We start from the raw sequence: 20,749 nt of genomic DNA, 5'->3' as shown, positions 1-20,749 counted from the left end.
AGGTGTTGCCTTGGCATTTCACAATGATGAATTCCTTCTGTTTTGTTCCTCCTTTATGCCCAAAATGAAGGGAGTCATACAAACAGACTGAAAATGAAACTGGCAACACCTGGGATCTGGAGTCTTCCTTGGAAGAGAACCAAACTGTCCCCACTCTTTTGGGCAGAATCACCTCTCCTAATCAGGTATTTTTAGTTTGACATTTCCAGAGGCCCCCATATATACTAACTTTGCCTTTTGAAATGATTTTTAATTCCAGAAGTTGGCACAAGATCATAATTTTCAATATCCTTTACCCCTGCTGATTGCTGCATAGAATCTTTCTCATGAGATCATCTGGGAAGATTAAAGCCTACAGAGTGTGGGTACTTCTCAGTCTTTCTTCTCCACTTCTTTCACATTTTAAAATCAGTCTAATAGGCATTTTCTTTATGGTCACATGGCTCCATAATTATCTTGGGCTTCTCTTAGAGTACTTGCTCCCTTTGGCACTCCATAGACACTCTCCTCTACGTGTACCCTCTGCAAGGCCCCAAAACTGAGATATCCTCAGAAAATGCCCACGAAGTTCCCACCCAAGACCCATTCCCCACTACCCAGCTTTTGTCTCCACAGTGAGGAACATGGACTTTACTAAGGACTTGGATCACTGAGATAAACATATAGATAGATAGATAGATATACACATCCTCAATAAAGAGGACATTCGATTTTATGTATAGATTTCCCTCTCATTCATAAGCACTTGGCCCACAGAGCAGGAGTCAACCCATGCTGAGTTGCAATGAGATCATACAAATCACAGGCCCAGTGAAAGAAGAGCAGGAATGTGGAAAGACCTGTGGCTTCCAAGGATTCACAAGCCATGCTAGGAATCCACCTTTGGGAAGATGCTCACTTTATTGTTTCTGCTCATCTTCCGCTCTACCCTGCCTACCTTGGGCATCTTTGTCTGGATCAGCTCTTCTGGGGTGTTACCCAAGGGAGGAAGCAGTCTCTTCTTGCTGTTTCGGGTCTCTGAGAGCCACTGGGGAGGCAACTCAAAAGGCCCAAAGCCAAACTGCAGGGAATACTTGTCGGGAAATGTCTCAGATTCCACAGACACTGCTGGTGCTACCTGGGAGATAGAGTCCACGGTGCCCGGGGGTGGTGCGGGAGCTGCAAACTGTGGCCCCAGCTCTGCCTCCAGGCAGGTGGGAAGTAGCTCCTTGGCCTGGAGAGCCCCTGAGCCTGGGTACTTGGCTTCGCTCTCTTCCTCATCCTCCGTGGGCTTGAAGATCTGCTGCTGCCCAATGTGGAACATCTCCAGGAGTTGGCTGCCTGAGCGCATGCTGGGCTCCAGGCTGGCATCAGCCATCCCACTCCCTGTGCCCACCACATTTCGGCGGCTGTAGCGGTGGTGCAGTTGGACCAAGGTCCCTACCAAGCACTTGCGGACAGATTTGTTCACAGTAAGAAAAAGCACAGGGTTCGCCAGCAGAGAGACTTTGGGCAGCCAAATGGCCGTGAGCAGCAAGAAGACAGAAGTGTCGGGGACATTAAGCACTGTCTGGTAGATGACCAGTGTGGCGTAGGGCACGCTGCATAAGATGAAGACCATCACCATGGACAGCAGCGTGGCATGCAGCTCAGCCTCCCGCTGGGAGGCATAGGGGATAGAGATGGTGTTCTGTGGGGTCCGCAGTGCTGCTATGATGACCTTCTTCTTCTGGCTGGCACTCAGGGCCCGGCGTATCAGTATTAAGAAGAAGAACACTACAGCCACTGGCACGATGACCGTGGTGATGTTGTAGACCAGAACGTAAACCAGGTGGCCCAAAGAGTTGCTCCAGACTTCCGTGCAGGTTGACATGGCGTAGATGTCGGCCACATTGGTCACTGCAAAAACAGGGACACTGGCCACCACTGCATGGGCCCAAATGTATATCACTAGTTCTCGGGACTTGGCATCAGATATTTTTCTCTCCAGCGGATAGAGGACTGAGTAGTACCTGCCAAATGCACAAGCAAAATTCATTTCACAGAAGAAGATACACTTTAAATTAGGGGAATTTATATTACTAAAAGTAGGAGAGAGGAAAGAAAGGGTCGAGTTCTTTCTTTCTGCCTAAGACAGAGGAGATCACTAGGGGAATTTGGAAGCTAGACCCTAAGTTTTGAGGACTTTGCCGTACAATTCATTGTTTGCTTTAAAATTATTGCCACCAGCACTAAATCCCAAAGAGTGCCCTCGATATAAAGGATATCTCCATCTGCTGTGAGGGCACTCTTTTTCAATTTAAGGGTAAAGGGTAGTTTGTAAATAATTTTACATGGGCTAGAGGAGCTTAAGGGCAATTTTCAAAGCTATGAAGAGAGAGAAATTTGCACACAAATCCAAAGCAAACTCATGCTGCAGTATATATGCATGGGTATCATTAGCATTTACAGCTGCTGGGGCAGAAGAACCCAATGTGAGGGACAGACTCTGACAAAGTCCTTCAAAATCAATTCCACTGAAAAAATTTTGTGGGCTCAGCAGCCATTTTTTACATGATAATCACTCAGGACCCCTAAGATCAATCAGTAGGTCTAAAACACCTGCACAGTTATATCTTTGTTAAAATCAGAGATTTTTTTCCTTCAAGCTTGACTTGATTATTCTATAACCACCTAATCAGAATTCCCAAAGCACCTTGTTTCAATATCACCTATGACTTGGGGAAACTGAGTAATTTGTTTTGTTTTGGGGTTGTTTTCTTTTTTTGAGTAATTTGTTAAACCCCTAGAACCACATCTGTCTTGAATGGGCAGTCAGTAGCCCAGTCCTCAGAGATAACAGCAAGTTTTCTCACCCTTAGCCCCCGTCTGTGCAGTCAGCTTACGCTGGAGTCGGCCTTCCAACCCTAATAACATGTATTCCCTCACGGGCCACCTGAGCCTGTGTGCTTTCCTGCCACTAGGATTTCTGAGCACCACCCTTGTGCTACATATTGTGCCAGGCACTGGGCTGCAAAGATGAAAGGGTACACAAGAATGTTTCTAAACTACATGGGGGAAAATGGCATGTAAGCAAACAACTGTAACTGAGGAGAAGATGGCCCTACTGGAGGCATGCACAGAGGAGGCAGGGGAAGGGGAGCACCTGGGAAAGTGTCAAGAGAAAGTGGTGCTGTGGTGGAGTCTGTCAGGGGACAAGCTGGGGAAGAGACGATGCAAACACACATGACCATGGATGACCAGAGATGGATGGAGCGCGGTAAAATGTATTCTAGACCGCTTTCTGGGAGGGGAAGAGAAGAGAAAGAAATGTGTAAGTTACGCACACTCTCAATTGTTTCTCTCTGAATATAGATAAACTTTTCTATTCATCATTTAACAAATCCAACATGATGGTCCCACACCCACACATGAATACATGTCCACTCTCTCTGATTCCCATTTGCTAAAAGACATGTAATGAACCCCAGTTTCATCTCTGATTCCATTATATGTCAGGAAATAGATGCAACACGAGCGCACAGGTTCACTATACATCATTTTGTTGGAGTGTACGTGTCTAGAGAATGATGCAGAAGTGCACATGGCCTCCCAATTAACTTGCTGACTTGGTGTCATGAAACCAATATCTGAGAAAGAAGTGAGGGAAAGGACTGTTCTCCCTTTGTCTTCATGTACACCACACTTATGCTTTTGAGTAATCACTAAATAATGAAATAGGGACTACCAACCTTCCTTTTCTACTAAAAGAACTTGCTTACCTTTTTTAAAAAATAGGAATTTGATATTAACAGATGTGCTAAGCCGTTTCAGTCATGCCTAATTTTTTGCGACCCTATGGACTGTAGCCTGCCAGGCTCCTCTGTCCATGGGATTCTCCAGGCAAGAATACTAGAGTTGGTTGCCATTTCAGGGGATCCTCCTGCCCCAGGGATCAAACCCAAGTCTTGTATGTCCCTGCACTGGTAGGCAGGTTCCTTACTACTAGCACTACCTGGGAAGCCCATTAATAGATGCACAATACTATATATAAAATAGATAAACAATACAAATAAAGACCTACTATACAGCACAGGGAACTATATTCAATATTTTGTAATAACCTAAAATGGAAAAGAATCTGGCAAGATTATATATATATATGAATCACTTTGTTGTACACCTGAAACATTGTAAATCAACTATAGTTCAATAAAAAAAATAAAGTAAAAGATACACTGGAAAAAAACTTTAAAATGATGGCAAAAATACAGTAGATTATATGGATTTCTTATTATTTATGTATTTTCTTGCCTAAAACCAGAGGCTCAAAAATAACCCACAGGGATTATTGTTCTAGGTGGAATAGCAATCTGTCCTGAATGATGTGTTTCCACTCTTGTTGCATCCTATTCTTAAAAAACCTTCAGGATTCATAGCAGCATTATTCACAAGATCCAAAAAGTGGCAACAACCCAAATGTCCCTTAACTAGTAAACAGATAAATAAACTGTGGTATATGCATGCAATGGAAAATTATTCAGCAATAAAAAGGAATGAAGTAAGTCGTTAAAGAGTAGGTCAAGGGGCTTCCCTCGTTGCTCAGTGGTAAAAATCTGCCTGCCAGTGCAGAAGGCATGGGTTCAATCCCTGTTCCGGAAAGATCCCACAGGCTGTGGAGCAACCAAGCTTGTGTGCCACAGCTACTGAGCCTATGCTCTACAGACCGGGAACTGCAACGAGAGAAGCCACAGCCATGAGGAGCCCACACACGGCAAGTGGCGAGCAGCCCCTGCGCTCCACAGCTAGAGAAAAGCCTGAACAGCAATGAAGACCCAACACAGCCAAAGATAAAGAAAACTGTTTTTAAGAGACAAGAGTAGATTGTAACAGTTCTCATCATCAGGAAAATGATATGTTTCTATATGAGATGATGGATGTTATCTCATTCTTTTAGAATTTTTTTTATGTGGACCATTTTTAAAGTCTTTATTGAGTTTGTTACAGTACCACCTCTGTTTTATGTTTTGACTTTTCAGCCATGAGGCATGTGGGATCTTAGCCCCCTGATTAGGGATCAGGACCCACACCCCCTACATTGGAAGGTGAAGTCTTAACCACTTGACCTGTCAGAGAAGTCTCCAGCTAAATTTTTAGTGAGCCATTTCACAATATGTGTAAGAAAATCCATTATGCCATATACCCTAAATTTATACAGTGCTGTAGTAAAGGGCCTGTTGAGTGATGACCCCCATGTAAAAGAAGGCAGACACACAACTCCGAACTGGTCCATGTCACTTGGTTTTGTCACCTGCCTCGTCTGCTCCTGTGGATGGTGAGTTTCTAAGGAGAAACTGTCGAAGAGCTACAGTGGCTATCTAGTGGTAAAAGGATTGCAGACAATTTATCTGAGAAAGAATGTGCCAAACAGAAGAGAAGACTAGAAAAAAAAAACAAACATATATATATCGGTGCAGCCTATCTAAACACAGGCCTCAAATGGTTCATTTAGTTCTTTTTACCCCTGAGGAAACTGAGGCTCAGAGAGGTTTGCCCAAAGCCACCAGCAAGGAAACAGCACAGGTAGGACTTAAAATCAGACTTCTGGCTCCAAGATCCCTCTTTTAAGTACAAAGTCAATGATTTCTGCTAGTATGCAGCAGGCTTTGTATGACTTTGTGTCCCGTCATGCAGCTGACACTGGGCAGCTAATGAAATCTGGGTTCCAAGTCAGATAGGGTGAAGTGACTCCAGAGATGGATTTTGCAGTCTATACCCTCAATAGGTCATTAAGGTTTAAGCATGTTTAAAATAGACAAAGAGTATTAAAATTCTAAATTCACCTAAAACATAGTTAAATTTATCACAGGATATAAAGTCAGAAGAATCAGCACATTTCACATAGCAACTTCTCCTTTTTGTAAATCTTGAAATCAAACATTCTTGTGGACACAAAATATTTTTCAATTCTTGTGTGCTTATTTAATTCTGTTCTCTAAAATGTATTATCATCTCAACTGTATTCATGAAATGCTAGCAACAACAACAACAACAACAACAAAGGCAGGAAGTTGTTGATTACTGAGATCTTTACACTTCACTGTGATAAATTTGATCAAATTATGTATAATAGCAATAGCTAGGATGTAAGATGTAAGATTTATTTCAAATGGACATCCATTAAAAAGTGATGGGAAGAGAAAGCAATCACCATCACAGTATAAAACCTTGGAAATAAATCCTCCAAAGGAATTTCTGGTGCTATCTGGACAGGTCCAACTGGACTGTCTAATCACTTGTTAAATAACTACTGAATTGTTTGTTCTCTTGTTCTTCCAGAAATGTTTTCATCCATCATCAAAAGGCCCTAATTGCAGAGTTAGCAATCTGATGAACAATCTACTGCAAACTGCAAAGCAAATATGGCCAATTCCAACCAGAATGAAACTATATCATGCCCCAGCTCTGCCCCAGAACCCTCATGATGTAGCCTCCTCAACACCACATCTTTTCTCAACAGCCCCATTTTTCGGGGCTGCTGGCTTTTGTGAGGCATCTGTTTCAGCAATTGATTCTCTTTCTCTTGACCACAAGCAATATTTGGAACATCAGCTATTCACCATTTGCTTCACAATGCTAATTTTTCAGTACACTTAAAAAAAAGCTACGCCCCCGGCTCCTTAATCTTACCTGTCCAAGGCAATGGCAGGGAAGCTGAGGATAGTCACAGAGCAGAAGACTTTGTGCAAAAACTTGACGACCCTGCAGAAGAGCATGGTGTAGATCCACCAGCAACAGTGAGGACTGGTGCTGAGGATGATGTCGAAGGGCACGCAGACCAGGCTGGCACAAATCCCCGAGCAGGCCAGGTTTTTAATGAACCTGTTGGTGACAGATTTGAACACGGTTGTGCAGCAAGTCGACCATAACACCATGAAGTTTCCTGGCCAGATAGGCAAAAATAAAAACAAAAGAATTTTTAGATAAAAAGAAAGAAGACAGAAAGGAAAGAAGGAGAATGCAGGTTAAAAAAAAAAAGATTGAAAAACCACATTTGGGAGTTCATTTCAAAGAACTTAAAGGCCATATTATATTATCAATTTATGTGAAATTATTAAATCACTTTCAGACATATCAAAAAGTCTAGAAGAATTTTTAGTGGTGAGTTTTGTGATTTAATTTCAGGCATAATAAGTATCATCATGATGATCCTGTCTCACCTGAGTATAAACAATTGGCTGCTGCTGCTGCTAAGTCGCTTCAGTCGTGTCTGACTCTGTGTGACCCCATGGACGGCAGCCCACCAGGCTCCCCCGTCCCTGGGATTCTCCAGGCAAGAACACCGGAGTGGGTTGCCATGTCCTTCTCCAATGCATGAAAGTGAAGAGTGAAAATGAAGTCGCTCAGTTGTGTCCAACTCTTAGCAACCCCATGGACTGCAGCCTACCAGGCTCCTCCACCCATGGGATTTTCCAGGCAAAAGTACTCGAGTGGGTCGCCATTGCCTTCTCCAAAACAATTGGCTAGGTATTGCTAAATCTCAGCCAGTCTACTCTGTTAAAGCTTGCAAATGACCTCCAGTAACCAAACTCTGACACAGAAACAGGTCAAAAGACACACACACGTGGCTTACAATTTTCTATTAGCCATGTTTTTTAAAACTAAAAAGAAGCAGGCAAAATTCTAGTAGAGTATTTTATTGACCCCAATCTATGCTAAACAATATCATCTCAACATGTCATTGCTACTTTAAAAAGTACTAATGAAATATTTCCATTCTTATTTTTGTATCACATCTTTGAAATTTGGCATGCATTTTTAAATTGAAATATAATTAATACATAACATTATATTCATTTTAGGTGTGCATGCTGTACATTTTATTTTACACTTAAACATATTTTCAGTTCACATTAGTCACATTTCAAATGCTCCATAGCCACACGCAGCTGGTGGCCACTGAAGAGGCCTGCACTGCTCTAGGTCTTTAGCATCTATAACATACTTGCCTCTCTCTAAGCATTCTCCTCCTGTGGCTTCCACAGGCCCACAGTCTCCTGTGTTTCTCCCACCCTCCCACCTCTCCCAGTTCCTAGAGGCTCCTAGTCTTCTTCACCAGGCCCTTTCCCATCTTCTCTCTGCAGCCTCTTACTAGGTTAAATTATCCATTGAGATGTCTTGCTTTTGAAACACTAATGACCCTCACATTCACGCCCCAGACTAGACCTCTCCTCTCAGTCTGTTCTGTCTAACCACTGTCCTCCAGAGCCTACACAATCTGGGACCAACCTGCCTAATCTCACACCATGCTGCCCCTGGCTTGCTGGGCACAGTCACACTGCTCTTTTTTTCTGTTCTTGAAGCACATCAAGGCTGATTCAGTCTCAGTACCTGAGTACAAGCTTTTATACTGCCCAGCAAGGTTCTTGTATGTCTGATTGATTCCTTTTAATCAGGTCTTAGTACAATTGCTGCCTCCTCAGAGAAGCCTTCTCTAACCATATTTTTATTTTAAACATTCACTGTTCCTCCCTCCACTATACTCTGTTATAACACTGTGGCCTTCTTAGCTTTCATAATTATTAATTTGTTTATTCATTTTCCCTTGATTTCATGAGGACAAAAAAAAAAAATGTCAATCTTGTTCACTATGATAATTCCACTGCCTAGTTCAATACCTAGCACAGAATAGGCGTTCAACATATATTTAGATGAATGAATTTGTAAAAGGACAAATAACCACTAAAAGTCCCTGCAATAAAATAACCCTTCTGTATTTGGAATATCACAAGAGGCTGTTCTAAGTCAGTAGTTCCCAAACCTTACTATGCATAAGGATTACTATATCAGACATCCTGTCTCACAGTTACAGGTATAGAATTGGAAACTTGCATTTGTAACAAGCTGGCCCCAGACTGAAGCTTCAGAACTAACTGCCATGTCTAGCCCTTATCCCCAGGGCCTCAAAGGGCCCACGTGCTCAGGTATACCAGGCAGCCTATTCTACTAGGGAGGCTTTCACCTGGTGAGAGAGCCCGGTCCACATGGCCAATCAGTCATGACCCAAGAATAATGCTGCCTCTTGAGTACAGGCACAGAGAATGCCCTCTAATGACCTGAGCTGGCAGCTCAGCCTCACACAGGAGAGCCATGGTGCCAGGGGAGGGGATAGCAGAGTTCAGGGCTGCAGCCAAAGTCACCCCAGGAGACGCCTCAGTGCCTCAGATGTTGACATAACTTTCTGTCAAGAGTCTCTCTTCAAATACAATATTCTACAGCTACTTCTTATTTGCCAGAAAAAAAAAAAAAAGGCACTGTGTTTAGGTAAGTAGGCCAGATGCTTCCAGGAAATTCTCTAACAAACTTTGGTTACATAAGTATGCTGCCTCAGTGAGATGAAATTTGCAGTGGGAATATATACACACGTGTTCAATACAAGAGCTGTTTATACTAATACCACTACCTCAGGCCCATCAAGCTCTGTCACCAAGGTTATAAGCGGAGCAATAATGATGTATTTGAAGCTCCATCTACATGGAGGTTTTTTTCCTGGCCTTTTCCCACTGAAACACAGAATAGGATCTTGCTGAAACATCTTTCCTCACTTAAGTTTTACAGACAGGACTTAAAATCTGCTAACAATCTAATAACAAAACTGTCCACTTAAAGAAATCTGACATGAAGAGAGTGTCATAATATCATCAGTTGTCAATACTGAGGCTGTCTCCAGTCCACCGGGGGACTTTCTATAAAGACATAAATGAAGACCCTTAGCATTCTCTTTTTCTCTATCACTATTAATCTTTGTCACTTCGTAGGTTACGCTGGAAAGCCTTTTTATAGGAAAAGGTCAGTTTTCATTCCAATCCCAAAGAAAGGCAATGCCAAAAAATATTCAAACTACTGCACAATTGCACTCATCTCACATGCGAGCAAAGTAGCGCTCAAAATTCTCCAAGTGAGGCTTCAACCATATGTGAACCAAGAACTTCCAGATGTTCAAGCTGGACTTAGGAAAGGCAAAGGAACCAGAGGTCAAATTGCCAACATCCACTGGATCATCGAAAAAGCCAGAAAGTTCCAGAAAAACATCTACTTTTGCTTTATTAACTACACCAAAGCCTTTGACTGTGTGGATCACAACAAACTATGGAAAATTCTTAAAGAGATGGGAATACCAGACCACCTTACCTGCCTCCTGAGAAATCTGTATGCAGATCAAGAAGCAACTGTGAGAATGGGACATGGAACTATGGACTGGTTCCAAATTGGGAAAGTACATCAAGGCTGTATATTGTCACCCTGCTTATTTAACTTATGTGCAGAATACATCATGCAAAATGCTGGGCTGGCTGAAGCACTAAAATCAAGATTGCTGGGAGAAATATTAATAACCTCAGATATGCAGATGAAGCCACCCTTATGGCAGAAAGTGAAGAAGAACTAAAGAGCCTCTTGATGAAAGTGAAAGAGGAGAGTGAAAAAGTTGGCTTAAAACTCAACATTTAGAAAACTAAGATCATGGCATCTGGTCCCATCACTTCATGGCCAATAGATGGGGAAACAATGGAAACAGTGAGAGACTTCATTTTCTTGGGCTCCAAAATCACTTCAGATGGTGACTGCAGCCATGAAATTATAAGACACTTGCTCCTGGGAAGAAAAGCTATGACCAACCTAGACAACATATTAAAAAGCAGAAACATTACTTTGCTAACAAACATCTGTCTAGTCAAAGGTATGGTTTTTCCAGTGTTCATGTATGGATGTGAGAGTTGGACTGTGAAGAAAGCCGAGCACAGAAGAATTGATGCTTTTGAACTGTGGTGTTGGAGAAGACTCTTGAGAGTCCCTTGGACTGCAAGGAGATCCAACCAGTCCATCCTAAAGGAGATTAGTCCTGGGTATTCATTGGAAGGACTGATGCTAAAGCTGAAACTCCAATACTTTGGCCACCTGATGCAAAGAATTGACTCTTTGAAAAAGCCCCTGATGCTGGGAAGGATTGAGGCAGGAGGAGAAGGGGACGACAGATGATGAGATGGTTGGATGGCATCACTGACTTAATGGACATGAGTTTGAGCAAGCTCTGGGAATTGGTGATGGACAGGGAAGCCTAGCATACTGCAGTCTATGGGGTCGCAAAGAGTCGGACATGACTGAGTGACTGAACTGAACTGAACTGAGGCTACGCTGAATAAAATATTTTATGTAACAAACAAGAAAATTCATTGTAAAGGAGAGAAGAGGGTGTGTGCCAGCGTCTCTCATGTACACAGTAAATTGTTTTGCAACTTAACTGAAACTAATCTCAGATATCATTTCCTTCATTTCTAACTCTCTTATCTTTCTCTCTCCCAATTATGAAAGGCACACTTTTTATTGTTTTCTTTTAATCACACATCTTATTAGTATGTCTACACTTATGAATGAGAAAACTTGTTTTCATCAAGTTACTATTGAAAAACCTGAGATGGCTGTAGTCACATTTTATCTTCACTTATTTACAAAACTTTAGGGCCATTCCCGTGTTCTTGCCTGGAGAATCCCAGGGACGGGGGAGCCTGGTGGGCTGCCGTCTATGGGGCCGCACAGAGTCAGACAAAACTGAAGCGACTTAGCAGCAGCAGCAGCAGGTAGCATCTGAAATCTAACCCCTTTTCCTATTAAGAACTACAGCTAAACCTCTACGTTTTGTTCCTTCTCTAAACTACTTCTCTCTCTCCTCACTTAAAAACTGATGCATTTGGCTCTAAGAACCTGAATTAGAAGAAAGGATCAGGTGAGGGACACCCATACTCAAGTTTGATTGGCCACACATTTTATAAAAAAGTGTGTGTGTGCACATGAGTACACACATACATGCACACAAATACATACACAACAACAAAGCAAGAAAATTACATATTTCATCATTTAATCTCCTGAGCACTTAGATTCCTCTTAGCTTTACAAGGTACTGCTGCTGCTGCTATGTCGCTTCAGTCGTGTCCAACTCTGTAAAACCCCATAGACGGCAGCGCACCAGGCTCCCCCGTCTCTGGGATTCTCCAGGCAAGAACACTGGAGTGGGTTGCCATTTCCTTCTCCAATGCAGGAAAGTGAAAAGTGAAAGTGAAGTCGCTCAATCATGTCTGACCCTCAGCAACCCCATGGACTGCAGCCTACCAGGCTCCTCCATCCATGGGATTTTCCAGGCAAGAGTACTGGAGTGGGGTGCCATTGCCTTCTGCATTACAAGGTACACCAAGGGATAATTCAATATTTATTTTAAACAGAATATTCAACCTTGAGATATATTTTTATTTTAGACATCTTGTGTTTTAAATCACCCAATCCCTTTTAGAGATGACTCAAGTTTCTGTATCCATTCTTTCTCCCTACACATTCACATTATATTTTCTAATGCTGGAGTCCATGACAACATTCAGTGCCAGGGTTGTGGGCACAGTACCAGTTAGTACACACTCATAACACACATAACCAAAAGGGAAATGAGAGGTAGAACATGATGGCATTGGTTCAAATCTACTCTCCCTGGGACTGCTATTACTCTGTCATTCCTCCTCATCTAAATTACAAATCAAGATTTCCCTTTACAAAGTGTAACTTGATATCAGACAATGCGTAAAATGACAAAAAACGAAAGTAAAAATTATCGACGCAGTGATAACTATCTGTAAACTTTAAAGTATTTATCTTTCCAAACTCCTGTTTAGATATACAGATATTTTTATTATGCCAGTTGGACCAACTATTTACATGGCTTTTTAGATCTTTTTCCATATCAACCATCTTTCTATGACAATAAATAAAAATAGATTGATATCATCATTTTAACAACTCCATAAAAGCAACAATGCTTCTGTCGTTATACACTAACACTAGTGTATTTTGTCTATTCCATACTGATGAGCTTTTTAAAGCTGCTTTCAATACATCTCTAGTATACAATGTTGAGTTCAACATCCTTATATATTTAAATTTGGAGGAATTTGACTGATTATTTACTGAAGATAAATTTCTAGAAACAATTTCCGGGTCAAAGAATTTGCACATTATATACATACATACATACATACATATATATATATATATATATATATATATATATATATATATATATATAATATATTGCAAAATGACCCTCCACAAAAGGCATATAAGAGCGTTGTTTCTACCACATGCTCATAAAAATTCTGTGGTCTCACTGAAATATTTGGAATTTTGCATGCTTCCTCAATCCTAAGATTCATGTTTTCCTTACTTCTAGAAAATTTTCATCCATGGCCTCTTTGAATTTTTGCCCTACCCGTTTTCTCCCTATTATCTTCTTCTGAAATTAACAGACTTACATTAAACTTCATTCTAGTCTCTTAACCTCTCCTTCATGTTCTCCACTTTCCATCAATTTATTGTCTTCTACAAACTGAAAGCTATTTCTCAGGTATTTCCATTTTATCAATTCTCATTTCATCTAGAAGTAGTAAAACTATCTTTCTTGTAGCTTATTGGGCATTAAACTTTTTGAAATTTATATTTGGGTCTACTGCAAACTGCCTACTCTTTATTTCTAGTGTCTAGTCATCTTACTATGGCTCTGTTCCTTCTTTAGTCTATAACCATGCTTTTAAAGTGCTAATAATTTTCTTTTAGATTATTATATTGTTTTTAGTTCTCAACATGTTCATTTTGCCATTTGTTTGCTATATTGGCTCTCTTTTTATGGCTTTCCTCACATGGTTTTTAATATTCAGTTATGAGCTCATAGTATATGGGGGTTGCTTTTCTGGGGCAGGCTATAGACCTGGTCATGGAAATGTTTCAAGTGGCTAGCCAAGCACACATTAGTATGTTGCTGCACTTTCATGTGCAAATCAAAGAAAAGGTAGTTGAAGGACCATTCTGAGAAAAGTTTAGTGTCGGGGGGAATTTTTAACCCTAGGGAGATGCAGGATACTTTAATGACTAAGAACACAAACCCTGAAGACTTCCTCTCGTATTCACATCCCAGTTCTACCTTTTACTATGTGATCATGGGTGAATCAACTTCCCTGTGCCTCAATTTCACTGTCTGTAAAGTGGACATGATAACAATGCCTATGACTCAGAGCCATTACAAGGATTAAATGAGCCCATACAAGTAACATATGTACAGCACTTAGAACAGCTTCTTATGCCTAATAACGTGCTATGTAAGGAGATGCGTCACTGTTACTCTTAGTTGCACAGCGGTTCCCAAGAAAGGTCTGACAGAGAGAGAAAGAGAGGCTGGGCCAGAGGAAAGAAACCTGGAGCAGTATAGAGAGACAATAGAAGAGCACAGCACCCTGGAGGGACTAATAAGCAATCAGATATGGGAGACAAGATAGGACTGACTGGCCTGCAGATTTCAAATGGAACACTAGGGTCCACCAAAGAAAAAAAATCCTTGGATGGTGCTGGCAAAATCACAGCAGACATCTCGTGGGTTCACAATACTTCCTGGGACTATGTGTTTGGGTATTTGTGTCAACTTTAGAGCTTTGTTCTCAGGTGTGCGGGACACACACTGCCTGTCTCTCCTCTTTACTGTCTTCTGGATTCAGTGACTTCACTAAGCCCCTGTCTCCCTGGCAGGGCGGGCAGGGGCCACTGCAAGACCTGCTCCCTCCTAGGCTGTCCAGCCTCCATTTGAATCACAAATGACAGGTCTCAGATCGAGGACATCTCTTCTCCAGATGCAGTCTTGCTCCTAGAATCCATCAAGTCTATTATAAGACATTTCAAACAGCCTACAGAAATCTTGCAGGAGCACACAGACATGATATATCTTAAGAAAGCCCCACAGTAAATTAAAAATCATAAAGGGTCAACGAAACTGAAAACAGAATCAATGATCTTGACATGGTTTCATAAAGAAAAATGAAAAATCTCAACGTAATGATGACTTCCTCATCATGCTTTCAATTCAACTATGTAAACAGTGGAAAACCATCAAGAGAGTATTTGTATCATTATGGGGAAAGTTTTTTAAATGCTATCTGGCCAATAATGATGGTACAAGTAATAAAACAATGATTATAACTATACTTCATTATTTGTTTAAAAACTTTTAAAAACAATAATTACCTACCATCTTCCCAATTAAGTGGACACTACTCATGTGCATTTAGACACACAGGTTGAGCAATTAAGAATTTTATCAGAATTTAAATTTTGGAAAAATTTTATTCAAAATTATTTGGGAAAAAAAAAAACTACAGTTGGCTGTTGAATAAGGCAGAGGTTGATCTGCACGTCACTTATAGTCAGCCCTCCATACCCACAGTTCCTCCACATCCGTGGATTCAACCAACTGCAGATTATGTAGCACTCTAGTAATTACCACTGAAAAATATCCACATTTAAGTGGACCCATGCAGTTGAAACCCATGTTGTTCAAGGGTCAACTGTATTCAGTTTCTTACCACTTTATTAGAAAGTAAAGGTGTCTCTGAATATCTAAGGGCATTGCTACATTTTATTTAGGTATGATTCAGATGTAGTTTCATTATGAAACTGATTTTTGCAATGAGTTAGTTTTAAAAGAATGTAGCATGTGGTGAGGGGAGGGATGCAAACTTCTCAACATCATATAACCCTTTAAGACCCCTGGCTGCTCCCAGAATTACTATTCAAAGTTGCAGCATCATGATAGAATGAAATTAGCCTAGATATCTAAAGGGCAAATCCATGTTTTTCTCTCAACCCTTTAACCTGCTGTCCAACCAAAACCCTCAAAGGGACCTCCTTTTCATTAGAAAGAGTGAGAGAGAGTGACGGTAAGACAAGATAGGAATAAACAATTCCTCAGAATAAAGAAGGCAAATGGTACCTGGAAAGTTAAAAAAAAAAAAAAAGACACTGTTAAGCTCTGTGAACCTGGAAACACAAACATTAAAATTGAGTTACAATGTTCACACTTCCAAAGGAAAGCTTAAATAGTTCACGAAAAGGATTCTAATTTATTCTGATTTTTAAAATATATCTCCATTTAACCTACATGGGTAAATTTTCCAGTACTGGCAAGGTGATAAGTAGCTAATGGTATTTTTAAGAATTATGGCTGCAGCAAGAACGTGGAAGAAACAAGCTTGTAGCCAGAGCTCTGTAACTGGTGGTTTTCAATACAATTTGCTCTTCTTCTGAGTCTAAAAGTTTGAGCCTCTCCCTCACTAATGAAGTGTCAATTTGCTATAACTTGTGATTAAACTCTCTGGTATCTGCCCAACTCTTTAAACTGATTATTATTAGCATGAGAAAACTGTTACTTTAATTATCATTAATTTGATTTCAGAAGTTGCTCTAAAATGATACAGAAGGTTCAAATTAAGCATAAATTGGATTAGCAGGAAGAAGCTATGAAATTAGTTTATTAGAATTCATGGTGAATTTTAAATAATTGCTTTGAATGAAAAGGCTCTTCAGTTCAGTTCTGTTCAGTCCCTCAGTCATGTCTGACTCTTTGCAACCCCATGGACTGCAGCATGCCAGGCTTCCCTGTACATCACCAACTCCCAGAGTTTATACAAACTCATGTCCATTAGATGTCCATTAGAATTAGATGTTTTTCTGGAACTCTCTTGCTTTTTCTATGACCCAGGGGATGTTGGCAATTTGATCTCTGGTTCCTCTGCCTTTTCTAAATCCAGCTTGAATATCTGGAGGTTCATGGTTCATGTATGGTTGAAGCCTGGCTTGGAGAATTTTGAGCATTACTTTGCTAGCATGTGAGATGAGTGCAATTGTGCAATAGTTTGAATATTCTTTGGCATTGCCTTTCTTTGGGATTGGAATGAAAACTGACCTTTTCCAGTCCTGTGGCCACTGCTGAGTGTTCCAGATTTGCTGGCATATTGAGTGCAGCACTTTCACAACATCATCTTTCAGGATTTGAAATAGCTCAATTGGAATTCCATCACCTCCACTAGCTTTGTTTGTAGTGATGCTTCCTAGAAACTCCATACAGTCAGCAAAAACAAGACCGGGACCTGACTGTGGCTCAGATCCTTATTGCCAAATTCAGACTTAAATTGAAGAAAGTAGGGAAAACCACTAGACCATTGAGGTATGACCTAAATCAAATCCCTCATGATTATACAGTGGAAGTAAGAAATAGATTCAAGGGATTAGACCTGATAGACAGAGTGCCTGAAGAACTATGGACAGAGGTTCGTGACATTGTATAGGAGGCAGGGATCAAGACCATCCCCAAGAAAAGGAAATGCAAAAAGGCAAAATGGTCCTGATGAGGCCTTAGAAATAGTTGAGAAAAGAAGAGAAGCAAAAGGCAAAGAAAAAAAGGAAAGATATACCCATTTGAATGCAGAGTTCCAAAGAATAGCAAGAAGAGATAAGAAATTCTTCCTCAGTGATCAATGCAAAGAAATAGAGGAAAACAATAGAATGAGAGAGACCAGAGATCTCTTCAAGGAAATTAGAGATACCAAGGGAACATTTCATGCAAAGATGGGCACAATAAAGGACAAAAATGGTATGGACCTAAAAGAAGCAGAAGATAGTAAGAAGAGGTGGTAAGAATACACAGAAGAACTATACAAAAAGGATCTTCATGACTCGGATAACCATGATGTTGTGATCACTCACCTAGACTCAGATGTCCTGGAATGAGAAGTCAAGTGGGTCTTAGGAAACATTAGCCTAGAGGGATTATTTCTCCAATAAAACAATGCAAGATTATGAAGCCTGAGAGGAACTTTATCTGGAAATTTTATTAACCCTCATGAGCACCAACAATGGTTTTATACCTAGATAAATACCCAGATAAATGAATGAATAAAAGCTTGAAGTTCTATATGTCTCTATCAGAATTTTTTTCTGTGTACTCAGTTTTATAGGTACATCTATTGATGGCAACTGCCTTTAATCAACAAGCTGAATGCTTACTATCTCCCCAAGCACACAGTGTCAGAGCAGTTTGAGGGAGACGCATTCAAGGATACATCACGCAATACGGTAATTAGTCTAGCAAACGTACACAGAATACTCATGCATTCTATTCTCCTACTCCCTCTCTTCCAGGACTACAATTGTGCGGTCTCAAAGGGAAAATTATGTTGGAAATATTTCCAAAGAACACAAGCGTAAGATAATTAGAGTGCTAAGAAAGGGAAGTGAGCCAAATCCTGCTTTAGTCCATGGGGACCCAGCATGACTGATAAGAAGTACAGGAGTGAGATTCTGGAAATGAGTCTCTTACTCCTCATGAACTGGCACAATCTATGACACTAATGCAGAGTTGAAAATTCCATCCTTTTTTCTTTAGCTAAGTTTGGAAGGAGAGGCAGGAGAAGGGGAAAGCCTGGAAGATGAGGAGCAAGAAATGACATTCTAAAATTCTCATAACAGATTTCAGACCACTTCCTCATTGCTGAGGAGGTTCCTTTTGCTCTAGAGTAGACTCTCCTTCACCGCTTTCTCCAGTTCCTTCAGGAAAGGAGGAGGCCAGCAGCAGAGGGGTGTTTGTAGAGTGAGGAGCTGGGACTGGGAGAGCCAGAGCAGTAGATGGTACAGAAGGTGGAGGCAGCCAGATCCAGTCCAGGGCCAGAGAAACATGGTCAAGGTAGGGAAGGTTCTGGAAGGAAGTGGTGGATCTGAAAGTCAGAGCAAGGTGGAGAATAGAACACACACAAGAGACAATGAAAAGATGAGTTACAGCACACAGCCCATCAAGGCCAACCAACATGAGAAAATGGGATAAATGGTCAGATAAAATACTAGGAATCAAGAGCTCTGTAGGAAGCGGGGAAGTGCCATGTGGGTAACAAAGGAGGAACTTAATAGTTGAGACAGCCTCAATCTGGACTCTGAACTTGGATACGACTCCTTGTGAGACAAGAACTGAACCAACAAGATGTATTTAGGTGCAGTGCAGGTGTAATATGATTTTGGAAATACTTCTAATGAATATGCAGGAATAAAACCTTTCCAAAAGCATATTCTTAACATTTCTCTTTGTCTCTTTTCCTCTTTTGTCTCCTTCAAGTAATATCAGAAGATGGAGAAAGAGAAGAGGACAAAATCTGAGAGCAAAATAATAAGGAGAATGATTTCAATTCTATTTATCTCCATGCCAAGTCCTGTTTTTATATGTGCATTTCCCAGTAACTATTTAAAGGAACCTAGGCCTTCTCTTCAGAGAAGGCGATGGCACCCCACTCCAGTATCTTGCCTGGAAAATCCCATGGATGCAGGAGCCTGGTGGGCTGCAGTCCATGGGGTCGCGAAGAGTCGGACACGACTGAGCGACTTCACTTTCACATTTCACTTTCATTCATTGGAGAAGGAAATGGTAACCCACTCCAGTGTTCTTGCCTAGAGAATCCCAGGGACGGGGGAGCCTGGTGGGCTGCAGTCTCGGGTCGCACAGAGTTGGACACGACTGAAGCGACTTAGCAGCAGCAGCAGCAGGCCTTCTCTTCCTGAATCTTTATTAGTCTCATTGCTGAAAACTGCCAAAAGGATTCTTTTCTCTGTATCATGTTCTAAGAATCCAGGATTCATGATTATGGTAATCACAGTGGTACAGATAAACAGAGAAGGAGAATTCTAATATTTTAGCATTTCATGAATAATCAGCTAGCTTCCAATTCCTGTTTTTTCCTCTCATATTAGTTGATTTGAATAATACTGAGTTATTTACCATGTAATTTTCCTGCTGGTTCAAAATAAAATCAGCATGAAATACTATTACCTTGTTTAAAGCACTAAAATCAATGAAGAGATGTGACCTCTTATTTTCCCACTCTAAAACAAAAGGCAGGGGGAAGAATTTTTTATCTTGTGAGACATTGATTTTCCACTTTCTGGGTTAGTAAATTACTGGCTTTCAGAGCGCAGTCAGTGTCACCGATTCAATGTGATTGAAGTAAATAAGATAAAATATAAAATCTGTTCACTTTCAATAATCCCCAGTTTCCATTAGTCTTGCTCCTAACATTTTTCTTATAAAGGTTTAAGCATGCAAACACCATGGATGAAGGCAGAACATTGGCTAGTAAGTATTAGCCAACAAAATTTAATATTACCCCAAGTAAGGAAATAAAAGCGAGCATATATACAATGTCCAGGGAAATAGTGACATGCTACATTTGTTTATTTAATTTTTTTTACCTCACCACGTAGCATGCAAGATCTTAGTTCCTCTACCAGGGATCAAACCCGTGCTGCCTGCACTGGGAGCACAGAGTCTTGACCACTGGACTGCCAGGGAAATTTCTACATTTTTAAATTGTCAGTTTTCCAATTAGAAGCTCTATAATTCTTTAGCAGGAATAAGAAGGTAATCCACAACACTAAACTGACTTTATATACTCACATGAATGGAAGGAACCTGGAAAAGTCATCTACACTTCTTTGCTTCCACACAAGACTGTGTAAGTCTTATGCAGAGAAAAGCTATTTTTGCTAACTGTTAAGACTTCTGGAAAAAGCAACACCTTCAGACTCCCTATGGTAATCAGCTTCCAAGATGGCCAGTGATCCCCACCTCCTGGTTTTCACAGCCCTCTGTAGGCTTCTCCTACAACTGAATAGGTAAATAATGGGACACAGCAAAATAATAGTGAGACTCCCAAGGTTAGGTCATAAAAGACATCATCACTCTTGTCTTAATCTCTTGAATCATGTGCCTTGGGAAAAACCAGAAGAGTCTGGCCACGCATCACAAGTTTGGCATTTCCCTCCTCTGCTGCTGCTGCTAAGTCGCTTCAGTCCTGTCCGACTCTGTGCGACCCCACAGACAGCAGCC

At 40.9% G+C, this 20,749-nt stretch overlaps 1 protein-coding gene across 2 annotated transcripts in view; it reads right to left on the bottom strand.

Moving 5' to 3' along the window:
- Window positions 1-868: 868 nt before the first annotated feature.
- GPR176 (G protein-coupled receptor 176) overlaps window positions 869-20,749 on the bottom strand; it is a 113,564-nt gene continuing 93,683 nt past the window's right edge. The window contains exons 2-3 of one of the 2 annotated variants that reach the window (XM_068966507.1): window positions 6,649-6,901; window positions 869-1,991 (exon numbers count right to left, since the gene is read on the bottom strand). In XM_068966507.1, coding sequence (XP_068822608.1) covers window positions 869-1,991; window positions 6,649-6,901 — 1,376 coding nt within the window. The remainder of the gene's footprint in view (window positions 1,992-6,648; window positions 6,902-20,749) is intronic. The other variant, XM_068966510.1, reaches the window with a different exon arrangement.

The sequence above is a fragment of the Capricornis sumatraensis genome, chromosome 2 (assembly GCF_032405125.1).
Source record: "Capricornis sumatraensis isolate serow.1 chromosome 2, serow.2, whole genome shotgun sequence".
Taxonomy (NCBI): Eukaryota; Metazoa; Chordata; class Mammalia; order Artiodactyla; family Bovidae; genus Capricornis; species Capricornis sumatraensis.
Note: the sequence above shows the minus strand (reverse complement) of the source record. Positions and strands in the feature narration are given on the sequence as shown.